The 22,967-nt window shown below is 39.7% G+C and overlaps 1 protein-coding gene across 1 annotated transcript in view; it reads left to right on the top strand.

Annotated features, from left to right (window-relative positions):
* The first annotated feature begins 2,100 nt into the window (after positions 1-2,100).
* The window catches only part of LOC122549086 (integrin alpha-2-like), a 188,959-nt gene continuing 168,092 nt past the window's right edge, over positions 2,101-22,967 (top strand). Inside the window, exon 1 of the mRNA XM_087989312.1 lies at positions 2,101-2,346. Within this exon, the coding sequence (XP_087845438.1) occupies positions 2,298-2,346 (49 nt within the window). The 5' untranslated portion in view covers positions 2,101-2,297. The remainder of the gene's footprint in view (positions 2,347-22,967) is intronic.

Raw genomic sequence — 22,967 nt, 5'->3', positions numbered from 1 at the left:
GGATCAACAGGTATGGGATAGAACAGGAAAATGGCAACTTCCAAAGGTCGGGTGTGAACAAACAGTCCAAGTCCTCATCTATCATGCAAGTGTAACAATAATCTGTGTGGGATGCAATGGTAAGTTCAGCGTTTGATGAGGGTGGAGCAATCGAAAGGTGCAGTTGCACTGTGGACATTCCCTTTTCATTCACATGTGGCACTCAGACCAGGAGCAGCAGCAGGATTGCATGGAGGATAAGAAGTACCCAACTCAGAGAGAGGGCACTGCTGCAGGGCCCCTCAAGATATGTGGAGTCCACAGGAGGTCCAGAAGTTTCTCAACTCCAACTTCATTTCCAGGAGATGAGAAAGGTGCAGGCTCCATATGCTCCAGGGCACCCTGATGGAATTGTTCTAGATGCTGCAGTGGGACCTGAAAGCTGCATCCTCTCCCAGTGTGAAGAGCTGTGTTGATCTTCTGCACAAGTGGCTTCTGCCAGGAATCAGTACCTGATCTGTGTGGAATCTCTCAGTCGTGCAACCAGAAACATATCAGGAGAGTAACCGCGGCCATCTGTGCACTGGTTCATTTTGCTTCCTGATGATGATGTCAGTGCTGTATTCTGGGCAGTAGGATGTAGAGTAAGAGCTGGCATACCCCAACTGCAGGATGCCATTGACTGTACACATGTGGCACTGAGAGGATGCGAGCACAACACCACAGAATTAATCAATATTCAGATGGTCTGGGATCACTATTACCACTTCCTGCCCACCAGTATAGTCAAGACAGGGTTTGCCACACCTTCATGCCCAGCACAAACAGAGCAGGCAACAATACGATGTCCGGGATGCATATAAACTAGGGGAGCAGGGTCAGCCTTCTGAGGAAGAGCACAAGGACACTGGGAGCAGGAAGCTGACCTTGTCCATGATGGAACTCAGCTGAACTGGTTGCTCTAAATCAGGCAGAGCCTCATTGACAGTCACTACCAATAAAAAAAAAAGGGTGCTGCAGACAACTACAAACTATTTTCATCATGATGGTGAAAACTGGTTGACATTTTAGGGGCAAAGTTCAGAGGAAGGGTCACTGGACTCAAAGCATTAAATCTGTTTCTCTCTACAGTTGCTGCCAGACCTGCTGAGTTTCTCCAGCACTTTCTGTTTTATGTTTCATATTTCCAGCGTTGGCCATTTTTAAAATTTTATTTTAGTTTCTGTTCCCTTTTGCATTCTGTAAATAGAAGCTCATGTCTGTGTTTGTTTTATCCAATTGTCTGCCTGTGTGTGGTGTTCCATTACTGGACAATGACAAGATTTGATTTTACAGTGGTGGGGGTGGGAGTGCTGACTTAGAGAGGTTATTCAGACAGGTCATAGCCACAGACAGACAAACATGTAGCCTGGTGGTTAAACAGCAACTAAGGTGAAAGACTGGGATTGTATATACGAGGGAGTATCAGCCATGACAACATGCCTTCATGGCTGGCATGCCATTCTCTCGCCAGTGAGGGGAATGCTGGATTGCTAATGTTTCGTTGGGTATGCAGCTACCCTTCAAAGATGGCACAAATGCAAGGGATGGCAGAATTTCTAGGAATGGCACATTGTAAAATTGGGCAAAATTGGGCTTCAAAAATGCCATAGGGGAGTGTAAGTAGTTCATGATGGCCAGTTTGGACAGATCTCATCTGAGATGAGAAATCTCACTAGGCCCCTCGCGTCGAAAAAACTTTCAAAAATCCTGATGTAACTTGGACACAACCAAAAAAAAAGATTCTGCCCTGAAATAGAGAAAAATAACACAAGTAAAACATGATGCTAAAGAAAAGTTGAGAAGTTGTTAGATAAAGATGGAAGAGAGGTAGTTCAAACAAAGGAATCACAAAATTTCTCATCTAGTCTGTGTCAAATAAGAGAACTGTAGTTCCTTAGCCAAGAGGAAGGAATACCAGTAACTGCACTGCAAAGGTATATTTCCCATCGAAGGAGGGGTTTTATGACCAGTCAGTGAAGCCACTAACTTCCAGTGGGCGGAGTCATGATACTAACAGGCTGAATGGATTGAAACATTTCCTGTGTGTACAGAAATGATTAAAAGCTTCTCAAACTTTAGTTTTGAAAGGTGTGCCTCTGAGTCAGGAAATAGCGTCATAGCCAGACAATAAACACTGACTTAATCAAGATAGAAGCTGTTTAACGTAGATAAACACAGTGTAAAAGTAGCTGAACAGTAATCAGCAACAAGTGATCATTCAGACTCTTTGTGTCAGAGGCAGAGGGACAGTTTGCATTTGAGTGAACTCACCAGTTATGGATTCCAACAGACAAGGAATTATTTCTTTCTTACTTCTTGTTCAAGGTAGGAATGTTATCAGTGTCAGTCTATATTGTATTTCATTTTTCTGAAAAGTTTGGGTTATGGAAATATCTGAGAAAGATATTTTTGGAGTTACTTCAATGTTTTACCTACAGTATTTGGGCATATTCTGCATTAAATATGATAATTAAAGTTATGAAAACTTACAGTTTTTAATGTGTTAGCATAACCTTAGTTTGTACCTTTATTAACCATAGATTTTGGTTTGCTTTGTTTGTAGAAAGCTGTCCTCATTTTTGCATGTTGGGAGAAGTGTCTGTGCGTAATGCTATTGTATGAGTCAACTTCAGTGTCTGTTTATAACTCCCGTTTATATTGGTAAAAGTGACTAAAATCGTTAAAAAGTGACTACAATTCAAGTTTTTAAATGCATATTTATTCATGTGAACATTTAAGTTTGTCTCCTCCAGACTGATAATCTGTTGGTAAATATTCCTAAAATAAAGGAGCAAACTAAAAGAATGAAGCGTTCTGAAAAGCTGATATCTTCAACTGTTTTGGTAACATTTAAATTGTCTTCTAAATTCCACCAGAATGAATTGATTGTTCAGAGCTTTAAGAGAGAGATGTGTTTTATTTTGACTCCTTTACTGATTTCTCTCAAAGTTCACAAATGATAAGCATATAGCACATGGAAATGAAGAAAGACCAGTAAAGCTAAAAGACAACTTTCCTACTACTTTTTGTACCTCAGTGTGAAATTTTCTGCGTACTTTAAACATAGAAAACAAGCTACCTTTTTTAAAATACTCCCAACTGCATGTGCACCATTGTACAGTCATGTACTGCAACCTAATCCTGAAAATTTACCAATGAACAGTCCTTTTGCGTTTGTTAAGTGAACCTGAATTAACAGGAGGCGCACAGGGTATGACAAAGGCACTCGCTTATAGCTCAATGTCATGTTTGTTCATGTTTCAAATAGGTGTGTTACTAGATGTTTTAATGGTTTGTTTGCCTTCAGGCAACGTTTTTTTGCAATAAAGGGGCTGTGTCATTGTACTTTGAGTTTGAAACTATACAGTTGTGGAATAGTTATGTGATATAGGAATCAATCTGTAAGGATGAACTATTCATTCAGAGAATCTAGTCAGGATTTTATGAGCCCCCTGAAACTGACTGGGAGGTGGGAGAATAGTAAAATGGCACCTACATTTATTGGGAGGGATGCCCAGTATCTTTCCGCCTCCATGACATTTTCCCAAAAGTGGGAACTGCAACTGCTCGGCCACCTGCCAACTAGAAGCGCGTGGCAAAGAAATCCACTTAGCTGACCTGTTCATAGTTTTTTTTGAAGCCCATTGGTATTTTATCAGTGTTAATAAAGCAGCCATCTACTGTCTGGGACTATCAGTGTGGGGGGGCATCAAGCTGACTTTGCAGTGGCTTTGCAGCTTTGGTTGGTGGTGTGTGGGGGAAGTCTTCCTTTCCAGGGGTTCCATGTCACGTTTAGGGTTCCTCCTCACTCTGGCCACTCTGCAACTCCAACACAGTTGGAGAGCTCCCCTTCCTGATTGCTCTGCCCTGCCTGACCAGTCTTAACACATTCAAAACTGTTCTTTCTCATCTTTAAGGATGCCTCATGGGCAACCTCTTGTTCTCTCGACAGCCTCAGAACTGTCATCTAGTAAGGTGGCAGGGTGAGGCTGGCACTAGTTGGGGTTCACCATTGGCATTTGGAAAAGTCTGGCAAGCTCTGATGCTGACCTAGATCTCAGTTGGATTCTAGGAGTGGGAATCTGATAGAGTGCAGCAAGCCTGGGGCAAAAGCAAATTTGAGCAACTTCATTGAGCTAGGAATAGTACTCTTGGTTTTGTTGGCTGTAACTTTTAAAAGGTTTCTGCTGTTTCTCCATTGATCTCCAGACAACTCTCCATGGAATGCTGGTGAGATCACTCAACACCTTGTACTGGGCAGTGCTTGCAGATCACAAACTCCACTCACCTGTACACATATCGAAACTGAAGTCCTGAAACTAATTTTAAGACATTGATTTGTTCATGCAAATGAGATACCCGAGATGCCTAAAAGGAACCTGATCCCTCGGGACCCAGCTCTGTTGCGGAGCGGCTCAGAGACAGGAGACTGACACATGATATTTACAGCCAATCATTTCAGACTTGAAAACCAGACAAAATAATTAAAACTTCTCCCTCATTTTTCCTCAGGTGTGTCTTTATCTCACTTCTCTCCCACTCATGTCGTCACTCACTGAGACCTTCTACATGTCCTGTACAATGCAAACTGGCAGCAAGTTCGGATTTGTACATTCCTGCAGTGTGTGCCTCTTCTGCATAAAATGCCTGTTTAAACTTCCTAATGAAAACCCCAATGATAGTACACTAATCTGCAGAAGGGAGTTGTTGCCGGAACTTTACAAGTGTATGCTTCAAAAAGATAAGCAGCAGTGGTATGGATTGTTGTGAGAGTTCATAATGTTTTTCCACTTTTCAAAGAAACAACGATTGTTTTGTGCTGCCTTTTCTGAGCCTTTCCATTCATGCTGCCCAGCATCTAAACTTCTGCAAATGCACAATAATCATTTATGAATGCTTCATCCTGTGCCCATCTGTCAGGATAAAGTTTCCTTTGTCACCCTTAGGTTACCATTTTGAACATGGATGATTACAGACTCACTGTATTACAGAAATAGTCCCAAGAAAGTGACATTCGAAAAGGGAATCAAACAAAGGACCTTTATTGTTTGCTGTTCTACAGCAAAAGAAGGCTTTCTTTTCTGCAGTCACTAATGATTGATCAAGAACAGAGTGTAGTACAGTGGTGTCACAAAACAAATTCTGGTATTGCTTTCTTTGCACTTAATGCATTGCCACAATCCAAGTCATTTGGTGCTGGAATGTGGATTTTTGTTTCTTCTTGTGGACTAATCATTAGTATTTAGTAATTGTCCTTGCAAGGTAATATTCAATTACCTCATCCCACCCATTGTTAACTATCAATGAAATACAGCAGTTGTGTAGGAGGATTCCAGCTAATTGTTCGCTGATTGTTCGATGGAATGTCTGCTGGAGGCACAATGTCTCAAATCAAGGAAAAAGTCAAGTTCTTTCATCATACTATTTTGTCATACCATCTTCACTAATGAAACACGCAGAGCAGTGACCTGGTTCCACTGTAAAACCCACAATTTCTCATCTGTCAAAGCACAAGGAAGAAACCCACCAAATAATTTGTAGAAAGATTCACATTTTAAGAAATATTGTAAGACAATGTGTCCAGCTGCCTGGGCTTTAAGCTGTGAACTACCCTCCATAAACCACTCCACCATGCTTTCTTTTTCTTCTATCTTCAAAATACTCCTCAAATTCTTGCTGATCTGATATCTCCATCAGGAGCTTGATGTCAAACCCACTTTAGTAATGATGTGCTGATATAATGCATTGCATTAGATTAGATTCCTTACAGTATGGAAACAGGCCCTTCAGCCCAACAAGTCCATACCGACCCTCTGAAGAGTAATCCACCCAGACCCATTCCCCTACCCTATATTTACCCCTGACTAATGCATCTAACACCATGGGCAATTTAGCATGACCAATTCACCTGACGTGCACACCTTTGGATTGTGGGAGGAAACCCAGACACAGGGCGAAAGTGCAAACGCCAAACAGATAATTGCCCAAGGTGAGAGTCGAACCTGGGTCTCTGGCGCAGCAGTTCTAACCACTGAGCCACTGTGCTACCCATATTATTATGCTAATTGCACTGTACTATCCATATTATTTTAATGTTGGAATGATGTGGCCAATTTCTACACATTTATCTATGAAATAAAGGAATGTAGTGATGATCAGATTATCTGTTGTTCAGTGATATCTCATGATAAATAATGGCCAGAACCCGAGTGAGAATTACCTCAAACAAAAACAGAAATTGCTGGAAAATCTCTGCAAATTAAGTAGTATCCGTGGAGTGAATCAAAATTAATGTTTCAGGTCCAGTGACCCTTCCACAGAATGGGATTGAGAATTTTCTGCTCTCTTTCAAAATAGTGCCAAGGATTTTTTACATCCACTTGAGACGGAAGAGACAGATTCAATCTGACATCTCATCCAACAGCAAAATACACCTAGTATTCTACTTAACTGTCAGCCTAATGATCCAAATCTTCCAGCATCTTAAACTTTGGAGAAGAATGTAAGTGGAAGTTGCATGTCAGGATGTTAGGCCTGATACATGCATGTACTGAAACTGCCCAACAAGTTTACACTTACAATGGCTGATACAAGTGACTGGGACACTACAAAAGTGCCTTTGACTCTGAGATGGGCCAAATACATGAGACTTACCTCCATTTTTATCCTGGAAATGTTATGCTGGTCAGAGATTAATTTAACTGAGACCACAACAAAACCTCACCACTGATACCAAACATGACCCAACTAGTCCTGGCATACCCCATCCAATATCCAAACCACTATTCAACACCATTCCCTCTGACCACCTGATGACTTCCCAAAACTCTCCAACCATCCAACTACCCCCTGAACACCCAACAACCCACCAATTACCTGACTACTCCCTTTGCCTCTCCACTACACATCTGCCATGGAACTATCTGCCAAGGGGAATGACATGGCATCATTATTGCTGTGGACTGGAAGATCTGGCCCCATGTGTTTAAGTATCTGGAATGGGATTTGGATCGGAGGCAAGGGTGAGAATAACTGACCCACAGCAGACAGATGATACCTAATAGTTTCACAGTTCAATTAAAGAAGCTGTTGAATGTAACACAAAGACAAATAGAAACAGGATTAGGCCATTTGGCCCCTCAAGCCTTCCCTACTTGTCAATAAGATCATGGCTGATCTGCCCCAGCCCTCAACCCCTCTTCTATGCCAGATCCTCATACCTTGCAAGTCCTCGATATTTCAAAAATATTTGTTAATACCTTCTTAAAAATGTTCAATGATCAACCCACCTAACTTTCAGGGATAGAGAATTCCAGGTATTCAGTACCATCTGAGAAGATATTCTTTCACATCTCCATTTTAAATGAATATTGTCTTATGCTGTAGCTATGAGATTTCCCCTGTAGCAATTTCTTTTCAACAACTACCCTATCAGGACATCTCATAATCCTGAATATTTCAATAAGATTACAAATCATTCTTCAAATGAATAAAGACCTAACCTGTTTATCCCTCCTTGACAAGTCAACCCTTTCACCTAGGAATTTCGTTTGAACTGCCTTCAGTGTTAGTATGGTCTTTCATGGACACTGGGACCAAAACTGTACACAGTATTTCAGTTATGCCCAGCCCAACATCCTGTACAGTTGTGCAAGATTTCCCTGTTTTTCACTCACACTTCCAAATAAGAAAGGCCAAAATTATATTATTCTCTTAATTGATTGCAGAAACTGCAAGTTATATTTTGATGTTTCATGTATTAGAATACCAGATCAAACTGTTCTGCACCTTTTTGTAGTCTCTCACTATTGAAGCAATCGTCTGCCTTTTGATTCTTCCTATCAAATTGCAAGACCTCACATTTTCTTATATAAAACTCATCTGCCAGGCATTTTGCTCATTCAGTCAATCTGTTCAGATCCCCTTGCAGATTTTAATGTATTCATCAGAAAATGACCTCTCTATTTTTCAATCATCAGTAAATTTGGATACATTACACTCCAACCCCTTCTCCTAATCACTCGTGAAAATAATAAATGATTGAGGCTCGGACTGATCGTTGTGGCACTCCACTCGAACTTAGGGCCTTTCCTCCCATTAGCACCTTGCTTCTTTGTTATATTTTGGATGTCTATACCATGAAGACTGATGCACAATATTATGTTAAATTGCCTGTCATTTTCCTGTTCCCATTATTGATTCTCTGTCCTCCAAGTGTCCCACACTTCATATAGCTTCTCTCTTTTTATATACACACAGAAGCTCCTGCAGTTTGCTTTTATGTTTCTTGCCATTTTAGTTTCATAGCCCATTTTCTCCCTTTTTATATTGTTCTAGTCATTTACTATTGGTTCCTAAAAAAAACTTTGGCCTGCCACTAGCTTTCATCACTTTTAATGTTGTGGATTTTGATTGGATACTCTCCTTGATTGCCTTTGTTTACTATGAATGGCTCATCTTTCTCATTGAGATCTTCTTTTTGCCAGAACACTTTTAGTATGAAATATCTATTTAAATGCCTGTCACTATTCATCTTTTGATTATATCCTTAGTCTATTTTCCCAGCCTGCTTTAGACAATTCTTTCTTCGTACCTCTGTAATTGTCATTATTTAAGTCGAGGACTGTGGTTTGGGGATTGAGTTGCTCCACCTCAAGCACAGGATCCTTGTCTATGAGATGCCCTATAAATTATGTCATTACATGTTGATGGCACAAACAGAACAAATGAGTTTGACGTGATAGCTATAATAGACACATGGTTGTAAGGTTACCAGGACTGGGAACTCAATATTCAAGGGTATTTGATGTTTCAGAAGAATAGGCATAGGCAGGAAAAGGAGATGGTTAGCTTTGTTAATATACAAAGGTTTCAGCGTGATGGTAATTAGTGATATAGGTGCAATAGATTGTGGAATCATTTTGTGTGGATAGATCGAAGATATTCCTGGGTAGTCTGTGAAACAAATTCTGATGCACTCCACAAATTTGTTTTCTATGTTTCCATTGCTTATCTGACATGTCCAGTCAATATGCAGATTAAAATCATCCTTGATAACTCAGTGACTTGATAGTTCACACCTCCACTATTTTGTGATTTATATTTTGGCCTTCAGTGAAGCAGGGACCTGTGGACAATTCCCACTCGTGACTTCTTTCTCCTGTTATTCCTTATTTCCACCCAAAAATATTCCACAATCTATGGCACTTGTATCACTAATTACCATCACACTGAAATCTTTGTTCATTAACAAAGTTAACCACCTCCTTTTCCTTTCTATGCTTATTCTTCTGAAACATCAAAAACCCTTGAATATCGAGTTCCCAGTCCTGGTAACCTTGCAACCATGAATCTATTATAAGTATCAAGCCAATCTCATTTGTTCTGTTTGTGCCATTAAAGTATCCATCTTGTTACAAATTCTGCATGCATTCAGATAAACAGCCTCAAGCTTTGACACTGTCCCATTATTAGTTATTTTGATTCTAATTTCTGCTGTACTCTTCCACTTTTATTGTAAGCCCCTTTCTGTTAAATTTGGCTATTGCTTGCCTCTTCTCTGCCTTGCACCCTGGCTCTCCTTTTTTGGAATCTTAAACTTCCCTTAATTAAATCCTCACCCTTACTAATTAGTTTAGAGCTCTATCCACCATAAGTCATACAGTTTATGCTTTATTATTTTAAGCCTAAGTATAATTATTTACATTTATGAGACATATTTAACCTCCATCTTGTTTTATCATGTGCCAGCGATGATAAGTTATTTTCTTATTAAGGAAACAGTTAGAATCAACGTGGTGAAGGATGGCAATCAAAATGTAACATTATGAATGAAGGACAGTGTGCATAAATGACTGAAAGACACAGATGGCTCTAAAGTAATAACAGCAGAATATTAGGTAGGCAAAATAAAAGGAAATATAGTAAGATCTAAAGTAGAAGAGCTTATGCCCAAAACGTCGATTCTCCTGCTCCTCAGCTGCTGCCTGACCTGCTGTGCTTTTCCAGCACTACACTCTCAACTAAGATCTAAAGTAGTTTTACAGGGCCTGTATGTGTGAGCACAGAGAACTCACAAGTAATGTTGGTGAGTCCCAGGTGCAGAAAGACATGGGCTCATATGATATTTTGACAATAATCTTGACTTTATTACAGGATGTGTAATGCCAAGACATACAAGGCTATAAGTGAAGTGCTGGAAAATGGGATTAGAATTGTAAGGTGGCTGTTTTTGACCAGCACAGTCTCAATGGGTCAAAGGGCATTTTTCTGTGCTTTAAACCTTTATGACTCTACAAGTAAGTCCTTATTATTTCTAAATACAATATGTTGAGGAAATATAGGAAAGGAGGAGTGGTGGCTGTACTGATTAAAGAGCTTTTGTTTTAAATTGTTCTTAGGATGTGAACATTATTGATATGACCACTATTTATTACCCATCCATACTTGCCCTTAGGAAAGTGATAGTATACTGTCTTCTTGAACCACTGAATTCCATGAGGTGTAGATGTACTCACAATTCTTTTATCCATAGTAGTTTCAATACAACTGAGTGGCTTGCTAGGCCATTTCAGAGGGCAATTAGAAGTCAAGCACATTGTTGTGGATGTGGAGTTGCATGTAGACCAGACCACGTACAATGACAGATTTTCCTACTTTCAAGGCATTAGTTGAGAGATTAATAGAAAAATTGGTCAACAAAGCATACAAAGGTCTGGGCTCTGTAAACAGAGACATAGAGTACAAAAGTGAAGTAAGTTATGGTAAATATTAATAAAGCAAGGGAATACATGGAACCATTCTGTGAAACAAGTACCTTCTTAGTAAAATGAGCTGGCAATGCTTCAATGCTTTGCAGACCTGCATTAAATCCAAGCATGCAGAGTTGTATGCATGCCTGTTACATGTATGGCTATAACAACCTAATAGTGAAAATGTTAGATGAATAAATCCCACCATGGCAAGATATTATACTGAATTCAAAGTGGGAGGAGTGGGTGTTTGTTGGGGCAGAGGTAGGAATTAGATATCATTGATATGGAAGATTGCCATACAGCAGTGTCAGTTGGTGGCACTGCCGCCCTGTAGTGTGCAGTAAGCCCAGATAAATGACTATGCAAACTGCTGGATTGTCATAAAGTCCAATTAGTTTATTAATATGCAGGGAGTCCCAGCCACCTTTACCCAGTCTGCCTAAACATTGCTGCGGTCCCATAAAATTCTCTGTCATCCCCTCCATCCGAGAATGCTTTACAAGCTGGCCGTATAAGCTTATGTTTTAGATCTGTGACCTTTCAGCCTGTCATCTCTGATGCTTCATGACTTGTTGCATTTTTCCAGCATTTTAACTTTTCTTTTGGTTTCGAATTTCTAGCATGTGCAATATTTCACTTCTATGGTAAATACAGGAAGGGGCCTTGACTGACAAAGTTGATTATTATTAGTTAATAGGTGTCATTTATTACAGTTTTAATTGATAAAACTGATAATTAGTAGCTGCTGTTTGTTATCTGTGATAGTTATAATTGAGAAAACTGGCTGTTATAGCAAGCTATTTCTTTCAATTTTGTCTATAGATGTTTATCCCACACCCATTGTTAATGATTAGCAGAGAGCATTGACCATCAGAATTGTATGTTGGAACTTCAACTGTTTCAATTAAGGTTTGTCTTTGTCAGTCTCACTAGTAACTACTGGAATATAATTTCCATGGTTACCATGTGCGGCTTGCAAGGCAAACACGACCTGAATACCAAGTAGCGCGTTGCCTGTAGTTACACTGCAGCATGTGTATGTGTAAGAGGCGTGAACTGCTGATATTGTTGAAACACATGCAAAGAAAGTAACACTTCAGCAGGAAATGATTCCAAAGTTTCAAAAGTCAAATTGAACTGAAAAAAAAAATCCCTAATTGAATTGAAGACAATCAGGAATGTTAAATACTATAATTATGGCTGAATTTGTTGTAATTTTTTTTTAAAATTGTTTATTCCTATAGATTTAAGTAATAAGCACTTCCTGATTTTGTTTTTACTTTGTGACTTTCTAGGTTTTAAAACCTGTCTAATAGATTGTTATTTGATATACATTTTTCTGAAATGTTGTTCTTATATCAATATGTCTGGGTTATAAGTAAATTATTTGTCATGCAAAGAAGTTTTAATTGAGCAAGTGATAAAATGCTAAAATGTAAAAAAGTGACCAATTCAAGCTGAAATTCATGGATTCATATAAATCACAACATTAGAACTCGATTGACATGGTATAGGTTGATATTTCAGTCAACTAAGATCTTGTTTTCTAGTTAGAGTCATAGAATCACTGAGGTCTATAAAAAGAACATTTAGCCCATTGAGTCTGTGCCAGTCTAAAACAAGCATTTAACTATTATAATCCCATTTCCATTTCTTGGCCCATTACTTTGTGTGCCTTGGCATCACAAGTGCACGTAAGATCCAACAATGCAACTTGTTTAGAGGAGTTGCCAAATGTCCTGGACATCAGATATTCCTCCAAGATCAGCTTCAAAAATAAATGAACTTGCCATTACTTATATAGTTTTGCCATAAAAACTAGCTGCTGAATACAGTTACAAACTTCCACACAAATGTAATACATTGGTTGTAAAACATGCCAAAATATGCTGAGGATATGTAATACTTGTTGGATATATATCTTAATTCGTGAAAAAATCTCATGGAAATTTAGAACATGTTTATAGCAATCTATTGATCAGAAATGAAAACAGGAGCAAATTCTTTTGTTTCTGCTTTGAGATATTGTGTCACTGAGCTGTGTTGGCTGGATGGCTGTTTGACAAGATTGGGTAACGCTAACAGTGTGGGTTCAATTCCTGCTCTCTCTGAGGTTGCCATGAATCTCCTTCTCAATCTGTGCCCTCACCTGAGATATGGTGGCCCTCTGGTTAAACCACCACCAAACACTTCTGTCTAACAAGACAGCAACTCCATGGTCAGGTAAGACAATGATAACTTTAACTTTATTGAATTAATTCTAGCTTCATCTTCATTATTCTCCTGATAATTTTTCTAATACGAACAAGTGACTGTGTTATGTTAGATTAATTATTAGTGAAGAATGACTGCCAGCCATTTTGTTGCACTTAACTATATGTTCACCCCACATTCAAAAACAAACTTAATAAAATAACTAGATACAAGAGATTTTTTAAAACTTTAGACTTTGCCTATGTTAGTCTTGCATTTTCTCTAATTCTTTCAAGTATTCACTAGACAAGTAAAGGTTGGAAAATTTAATTTCATAATTTGCAACACAGAATGAGACCATTTGAGCCAGCATTCGATGAAGCAATTCATTCAGTCTCACTCTCCCACTTGACTCCAGGAGCTTTGCAAGTTAATTTCCTTCAATTGCACCTCCAATTTCCTTTTGAAATCAATGGTGTGCCACAAGGATCACTGCGGGGTCCACTACTTTTTGTCATTGATATAAATGATTTGAATGTGAACATAGAAGGAAGAGTTAGTAAATTTGCAGATGACATGGAAATTGGAGTGAAGAAGGTTACCTCAGATTACAATGGGATCTTGATCAGATGGGCGGGCCAATGGGCTGAAGAGCGGCAGATGGTGTTTAGATAAATGTGAAGCATTGCATTTTGGGAAAGCAAACCTTAGCAGGACTTGCACACTAAATGGTATGATCCTAGGGAGTCTTGCTGTACAAAGACACCTTGGAGTGCAGGTTCATAGCTCCTTGAAAGTGGAGTCACGGGTAGATAGGATAGTGAAGAACATGTTTGGTATGCTTTCCTTTATTGGTCAGAGTACTGAGTACAGGAATTGGGAGGTCATGTTACGGCTATACAGGGTGTCGGCTAGGCCACTTTTGGAATATTGCATGTAATTCTGGTCTCCTTCCTATCGGAAGGATGTTGAGAAACTTGAAAGGATTCAAAAAAGATTTACAAGGTTGTTGCCAGGGTTGGAGGATTTGAACTATAGGGAGAGGCTGAATAGGCTGGGGCTGTTTTCCCTGGAGCATTGGAGGCTGAAGGGTGACTTTATAGAGGTTTATAAAATCATGAAGGACATGGGTAGGATAAATAGGCTAAGTCTTTTCCCTGGGCTGGGGGAGTCCAGAACTAGAGGGCATAAGTTTAAGGTGGAAGGGGAAAGTTATAAAAGCAACTTAAGAGGCAAGTTTTTCACTCAGAGGGTGGTGCACGTATAGAATGAGCTGCCAGAGGAAGTGGTGGAGGATGGTACAATTGCAACATTTAAAAGGCATCTGGATGGGTATACGGATAGGAATGATTTGGAGGGATCTGAGATGGGTGTTGGCAGTGGGACTAGATTAGTTTCGACTGTCTGGTCAACATGGGTGAGTTGGACCGAAGTGTGTTTTTTTGCTGTACATGCCTATGATTCTATGACTCGATGACCCTTCCTGCATCTTCCATACTCAGGAGTAATGGGTTCCAGGTCATTAACACTTACAGCATATAAAACATTCTTCATATTTACAATATATCTCTTGCTCAAAACCTTAGTTCAGTATCTCTAGTACTTATGCTACCACTTAATAGAGAAAGTTTTTAATTGTATACCTTATCCAAACCTGGTCATAATCTTGAACATAGCAAATGCCTCCTCGAACATATCAAATACCTCCTCAGCTTCCTTTGCTTAATTAAAAAAGATAGATTTACCATGCCAAAGGCAGGCATGCAAAGCTACAGCTGTGAAAAGAGACTAAGAAGTTCAGAACAATTATATTGGAGAAGAGGCTTAAATGTAATACTATCAAGGATTTAGTACTATGATTTTAATAGAATTAATAGGGAAGGACTATTTCATCTGGTTTGGAAGTCAACAAAGCCAATTTAAATAATCAGTATGGCCCAGAATTTCTTGATATGATTTTCATTGTTTTGGCATTGTTTAAGTAAGCATTACATTCACTGCTGATCTGGTGAAAAACGTATGGCTATGAATTTGCATTTGCATGAACAAAGGTGCAAAATGTGGCAATCAGCTATTTTAGTGCAAGACTTCTCTGTTGTTTGTTATCTGTCAATTACTATTGCATTTGAAGTGAGTTATGAACATTCCAGTGCTATCTGTGTCCAGCGTACAGCAAGGAGTGACATTAAACCCAAAAAGAAGTATTTGTAATTTTGGGTTATTCCCTGGAAATGCAGACATGACTATCCAATTGCCAAATGAAAGAACATCCATGCCATTCCAGCACCACTAACACATCAGAAATGGTGAGAAAATTTAATCTCGAAGAGAACGTGAGGAAAAAAAAGATTGGGCAAATTTCTTCACATTGAGACTTGTGAAAGTGTAAAGATGATTTAGCAAATGTGTGGCATGGTGTCTCAGTGGTTAACACTGCTTCCTCACAGCACCAGGGCCCCGGATCCAATTCCAGCCCTGGGTGACTGTAGAGTTTGCAGGCTGTCTCTGTGTCTGTGTGGGTTTCTGCTCTGATTTCCTCCCTCCAAAAAATGTACAAGTTAGGTGCACTGGCCATACTAAATTGCATGTAATATCTACTGATTTGTAGATTAGGTGGATTAACAACAGTAAATGTGAGGTTATAGGGATAGTGTAAGGCTGAGTCCGGATGGAAAGCTCTTCAGAGAGGTTGGTGTAGACTTGAATGGCCCCTTTCTGCACAGTAGGGATTCTGTGACCATAGGGTTCTGAGAAAGACAAGAATTTAGAAAGCTGAATAAACATCCAAAGATGGAGAAGATGCAGGCTTGGAAAGAGTGCGGGGGAAGAGAATTAATTTGGCATTACTCTAGTAAATAGATCTCCTTCTAAGCTGTAAATTTCTGTTGGTTTTCTAAAGAGCAGAGTAGAATAGAGTAGCTTTTATTTGTTGTTCCTACAATATACAACTGAAATGGTAAAAATGAGACAGCTTTCCTCCAGAACTGAAGATGCTGCATGAACAGCTCAAACTACACAATCGTACTCGGCATAAAGATTACACCATTCTAAGAGGGAAGGGAACATACACAAGGGTTAGCTCTTTCCTGGGTCTTTGGTCTCACTGATCTTATACTGCTGTCACTATGATCAGATTTGGTGACATTAAAATGAACATGATACATTACTGGTGTTGGAGATGTTAAGGAATAGTATTGACCAGCTTCTCCTGTGACACCATATAAACATTGACATTTAACAACTACTGACTTTAAAGCTGGTGTCCTGGGTCATTTATTTTACTCTTAGATGCCACAATGTCATGCGAAGTACGAGCAGGAGTTGTCTATTTTCCTGCTCTCCTATTCCATATTATCATGACCAATGTGATGGTGGCCTTAACTTCACTTTCCACCTCATCCGTCAATAAGCCTTGACTGTCTCAAAGATCAAAAATCCAACAATGCAATATTCAGTGCTGGAAGTACAGTAGCAAAGTAGAAAATAATAAAATTACAAATTTAAAGTTTCAGCTTGTTTGCTATTTTCTGAGTGGAAGTGGATTCCAGCATGCTGTTCACCTTGTATATTTCTATTTCACAATGTTCAAATGTGCTAAGAAGCAAATTAATTCAAATCCTATGTCTCCATTAGTGTTCAGTGTGGCAGCCGAAATGTGCAACTTTGTTGAAGCAATTTTATCGTTTTTCATCCTTTACTGCAGCATTATTAAATGTGAAGTACAACCACCATTAAAGGTCAGTGAGGTTCAGTAGTCAGTTTCTGTGCTGTATATGTATGTTATTTTATGTAATGTCAGGACAGATTATGTGCACTACCACCAAAGGAAGGAAGGATTCTGCCAGTCAAGCTGCAATTGTATCAGGACCATGTTACTTTCATGCCCCAAAATGCTTGAAGCACAAATGCCAGTTGGAGAGCAGTTGTGTTGAGTGGCTTATTTTTGTGTTCTAGATTCTTCGCAGTGCTGTGCAACTTTGACCACAATGCTATCATGGAACTTAGACAGAACTTTGCCTCAATCTGTCACCTCAAGATATATCTTTCTTGACAAAGCAGCACCAATTGCAATTAAACCCTGTTACTGCACTCAGGGTTGGGTGCACCAAGGCTGTGTTTGTTTTCCTCGGCATTAGATGAATTAGCAGTGTCCAAGATTTTCTACAACATGTGTTCTCAACTCATGCTCACCTTCCCAGCTATCAGAGAAACATTGCATCTTGAGAAAAAGCAGTCATTAACATGATTTCACAACATCAGACATGCATGGTTGTTTGTGCTGGTACTTATCTTCTGGAACCTACAGAGGGTTCCAAGAAATCAAGATAAGCAAATACTTGCTTTTGAAATGGCTTTGTGAAATACAATTGATAGTAGAAATCAGCCTTAGTTTTATTTTCTTGAGCAAACAATTTATTTTTCTGTTGGTGCCATATAGCACTCAAGTAAAAAGAGTTAGAACCTTATGCTCATGCCCTCTAGTGAAAGTGGTTCTGTAAGATAAAGATAATAATTAAAAGCTTCCTGCATTGAATGACACATATGGCAAGCAATGCACATGCTTATGTCTGTTTACAGGATTGATAACCACACTGTATGGCTGTATTTTACTTGGCTATCACATCCCAGAGAAGAAGCACAGAGGGAAGTAAATATTTAGGGATGTACATCCTATCAAAAAGACAAGCAGGTTGGCAGAGGGGGTGGGGTTGCCTTATTAGTAAGAAATGATATTAAATCAATAGTAAGACACAAAGTAAGGTCAGATGGTGTAGAATCTGTGCGGGTGGAATTGAGGAACCACAAAGGTAAAAAATATCATAGTTGGACTATTGTACAGGCCTCCAAACAGTAGTCAGGAGCTGGGGCGCAAGATACACCAGGAGATAGAAAAGATATGTCAGAAAGCCAAAGTTACAGTGATCATGGAGGAGTTCAATATGCAGGTGGACTGGGAAGATCAAGTTAGTAGAGGATTGCAAGATAAAAAATTGTGGAAAATCTACCAGATGGCTTTTTAGAACAGCTTGTGGTTGAGCCAACGAGGGAACAGGCCATACTGGATTTAGTGTTGTGCAGTGAGGCAGACTTGATAAGGGAGCTGAAGGTGAAGGAACCCTTAGGAGGCGGTGATCATAATATGATTGAATTTACTCTGCAATTTGAGAAGGAGAAGAGAGAATCAGAGGTAACGGTATTACAGCTGAATAAAGGCAACTACAGAGGCATGAAGGAGGAGCTGGGAGAATTGACTGGAAGAGGAATATAGCAGGAAAGACAATGGAACAGCAATGGCTGGAGCTTCTGGGAGTAATTCAGGAGACACAGCAGAGATTTATCCCGAGGAAAAAGAAGCACAGTACATGGAGGATGAGGCAACCATGGCTAACGAGGGAAGTCAGGGATAGAATAAAAGCAAAAGAGAAAACATATAATATGGTGAAGAGCAGTGGGAAACCAGAGAATTGGGAAGCTTACAAAGACCAACAGAGAGCAACAAAATAAAAAGGAGGGAGAAGATTAAATATGGAGGTAAGCTAGCCAGTAATATAAAGGAAGATTGTAAGTTATGTATAGGCCTCCAAACAGTAGTCAGGAGCTGGGGCACAAGATACACCAGGACAGAGAAAAGATGTGTAGGAAAGCCAAAATTACAGTGATCACAGAGGAGTTCAATATGCAGGTGGACTGGGAAAATCAAGTTAGTAATGGATTGCAAGAAAAACAATTATAGACATATAAAGGACAAATGAGAGGCAACATGGAAGTTGGGCCACTGGAAAATGATGCTGGAGAGATAGTGTGGGGAACAAGGAAATGGCTGAAGAACTGAACCATTACTTCATGTCAGTCTTTATGGTGGATCACGTGTTATATCCTAAAAATTCAACAGAGTGAAGGGGCAGAACTGAGTATGGTGGCCATCACCAAGGAGAAGATGGCCTGAAGGTGGATACGTCACCTGGACCAAATGGACCAAAGTTCTAAGGGAGATAGCTGAAGAGACAATAGAGGTGTTGGTGGTGATCTTTCAGGAATTGCTAGAATCAGAAGGGTCCTATAGGACTGGAAGCTTGCTAACATGACACTCGTGTTTAAAAAAGGAGTAAGGCAAAAGATGGAAAATTGCAGACCAATTAGTTGAACCTCGGTCATGGGTAAGATCCTGGAATCTATTGTGAAGGATGAGATTTCTGAATACTTGGAAGTGTATAGTAAAATAGGGCAAAGTCAGTACAGTTTCATCAAGGGAGGTCACACCTAACAAATCTGCTAGAATTCTTTGAGGAAATAACTAGCAAGTTAGACCAAAGAGAGTCAATGGACTTCAAGAAGGCCTTTGACAAGGTGCCGAACAGGAGACTACTGAGTAAGATAAAGGCGAGGCAAGGTGCTAGCATGGATAAAAAGCCTAGTTGTCTGGCAGAGAGCACAGAGTGGGGATAAAAGGGTCCTTCTCAGGATGGCAGCCAGTGACAAGTGGTAAGGCTCAGTGTTGGAACCAATCTTTTCACTTTATTCATTAACAATCTAGATCAAGGAACTGAGAGTATTCTGGCTAGGTTTGAGGATGAAGCAAAGGTAGGTAGAGGGACAGGTAGCATTGAGGAGGCGTGGAAGCTCCTAACCTGTGGGCAGGTTAGGAGAGTGGGCAAAGAAGTGGCGGATGGAGTACAATATGAGAAAGTGTGAGGTCATGCACTTTGGTAGGAAGAATAGAGGCATGGACTATTTTCTAATGGGGAAAAAGGCAGAAGTCTGAACTACAAAGAGACTTGGGAGTTCTAGTTCTCTCAAGATAAACTTGCAGGTTGAGTCAATAGTTAGGAAGGCAAATGTATCGCTCCTATGTCTTATGGTCTTATGGTCGTAGAAACATACTTCAGCAAAAATACAGCATAATACGATGAGGAGATAACAGCCTAGTGATATTATCACTGGACTGTTAATCCTGAGACCCAAGTAATGTTTTTTTTTAGATTACTGACAGTGTGGAAACAGGCCCTTCAGCCCAACAAGTCCACACTGACCCGCCACCGACCCATACATTTACTCCTTCACCTAACACTATGGGCAATTTAGCATGGCCAATTCACCTAACCTGCACATTTTTGGACTGTGGGAGGAAACCGGAGCACCCGGCGAAAACCCACGCAGACACAGGTAGAATGTGCAAAACCCACACAGTCCATGCCTCTATTCTTCCTACCAAAGTGCATGACCTCACACTTTCTCACATTGTACTCCATCCGCCACTTCTTTGCCCACTCTCCTAACCTGCCCACATCCTTCTGCAGCTTCCACGCCTCCTCAATGCCTGAGGCGGGAATTGAACCCGAGTCTCTGGCGCTGTGAGGCAGCAGTGCTAACCATTGTGCCACCGTGCCGCCCATTTATTTTGAGACAACTTGAATATGAAAGCAGGGATGTACTTTGGAGACACTCTGGTCAAACTACATTTGGAATATTGTGTGCAATTTTGGGCCCCGTATCTCAGGAAGGATGTACTGGCCCTGGAGCATGTTCAGAGGAGGTTCACAAAAATGGTCCCGGGAATGAAAATCTTAACATATGAGGAACATTTGAGGACTCAATGGAGTTTAGAAGGGTGAGGACAGGATCTAATTGAAACATACAAAATACTGAATAGCCTGGAAAGAGTAGATGTTGGGAAGATCCATTGGTAAGAGAGATGAGGACCTGAAGGCACTGCTTTAGACGAAAGGGAAGACCTTTCAGAACAGAGATAAGGAGAAACGTCTTCAGTCAGCGAGTGGTGAATCCATGGAAGTCATTGTCACAGAAGGCAGTGGAGGCCAGGTTATTGAGGATATTTCAGGCTGAGTTAGATAGGTTCTTGAGTATTAAGGTGATCAACAGTTACGTGGAGACAGGGGGAGATTGGCCATGATTGCATGGCAGAGCAGATTCGATGGGCTGAATGGCCTAATTTCTGTTCCTATGTCTTATGGTTTTATGGTCCTAAGACATGCTGTATAAACATATCACAGCAAGAATACAGCATAATACAACAGGGAGATGACAGCCTAGTGGTATTATCGCTGGACTGTTAATCCAGAGACCCAAATAATGTTGATTGAGAGACCCATATATACAAAAGATAGAACAAGTCGGATATTAAAAAAAAATCAACAATCAAGGGAAATCACAATCAAACTGTAGAGTGCTCTGTCCAGACTGCAGCTTGAATACTGCAGCTAATTCTACTCACTGAGCCACAAGTGAGATATTGAAGCCCTGGGGGCAGGGAGAGTAGAGGTAAAATAATGTATTCCTGTGTCAGATTAATGATACATTTCTCTGGAATGTGCAGAAACAGAATTCACAAAATACCTCAGTTAAGACAATCCAGTTGTAACTTGTTGCTCGTTCAGTGAAATTATTAACAACCTTAGTTTAGCAAAAACACTCAGCACATTCTCATGCAAATAAGTTTTTAAAATCTCCCACACACTATTACTGTGGTTAGACAAAACAGTCTATAAATTGTGATTGCCTAGCATTCTGCATTGGTCAACACAATGGTGAGTTGCTACATGCCATGATTGAGTTGGTAACAAAAAAGAAAAATTAAGAGAAAACTAATTACAAAGCTTTTTTAATTGCCCTCTACAGTGGCTAAATTTTTCCTGCCATTCATCTTATTCTTTATCATTTCCACTACTCAGTTAAAAATAAACTTACATCTTCAATCATTTTACACAATTTAAATACTTTCAAATTCACGATTGAAACAGAGCAATCAAATAAACTCACTTTCCTCAACATGGTAGCAGAGAAATCTGGCAATGGATTCTCTACTGCTGTCCAGTGAAGGTTTATGTTCACCAATTGTAATTCCTACAGTTCCAAGGTGACCCTATCATGAAAAGGGTCCTGGCCATTCGCTCATCATTTCAACTGAATGCGGATATCGTCAATATCCTGTTAATCTGACCAAAGGACACTAGAGTTTTAAGGACCAGGTTGGCTAGAAATTATTCAAAAAATGATTTGGTGGTGGAGAAGCAATTCAGAATAGGTAACGAAATACTACAATGTCTATGACAGGTATACATCTTTCTAAGGCATGAACACCCAGAAGGAAAGGTGAATCACTATGTTCAGCAAAAATATTTGAAGATTGCTTTAGATCAAAAAGAATACAAATAAATGGAACATAAATGCAGACTATAAAAACCTGTGTTGATATATGAAAGGAAAAAGATCAGTGTAGAAAAATGTAGATGCATTACAAGGAAGGAAAGGAGAATTTATAGTGAAGAACACAGACATGGTGGAAAACTAAACAGTTATTTTGCTACTAACTGCATGGAAAAAGATACAGAAAATCTCCCAGAAATACGAGGTGACTACTTGGTTTGTGTAATTGAAGAGCCAGAGAAATCTATATTTGTATTGAGTCGGTTAAAAATTAGCTGAAAGAATTAACAGGATTGAAGGTTCATAAAGCTTCTGAGCTAAATGAGCTTCATACCAGAATTGTTAAATGAAGCAGCAATAGATGTATTTATGCTAATTTTTCATAATTCTTTAGACTCGGGGCAGGTTTCTGCTGATGGGAAAGTAGCAAATTTAACCCTACTATTGAAGAAGGCAGATATAGAGAGAATAGAGAACTACAAACTTGTTAGACTGATGAGATAAGAAAATATCATAAAAGATTTGAGGACTGAACACATTGAAAATAATTGACAAAATTGAGACGTCATCATTATTGATGATTTGGATGAGAACATACAAGGCAAGATTACTAAGTTTGCAGATGACACTAAAATAGGAGATCAAAGTTTGTGAGAAGATTTGTAGCTCGGGTGCTCGTTTTTGTGGTTCTGTTCTCCGAGCTGGGAATTTGTGTTGCACTATAAATGCCGGAGGAAACGTCACAGAAGCGCTTCACAGGAGACTCCCAAGCACTGAGGATGTCACCTAGACGGGACGAAACGTCTGCAACACAAATTCCCAGCTTGGCGAACA

This window comes from Chiloscyllium plagiosum, unplaced genomic scaffold, assembly GCF_037043375.1.
Source record: "Chiloscyllium plagiosum isolate Xiang-an unplaced genomic scaffold, Cpla_swu_hap1 HiC_scaffold_1, whole genome shotgun sequence".
Classification (NCBI taxonomy): Eukaryota; Metazoa; Chordata; class Chondrichthyes; order Orectolobiformes; family Hemiscylliidae; genus Chiloscyllium; species Chiloscyllium plagiosum.
The sequence above is the reverse complement of the archived record's forward strand: the minus strand, read 5'-3'. Positions and strand labels throughout refer to the sequence as shown.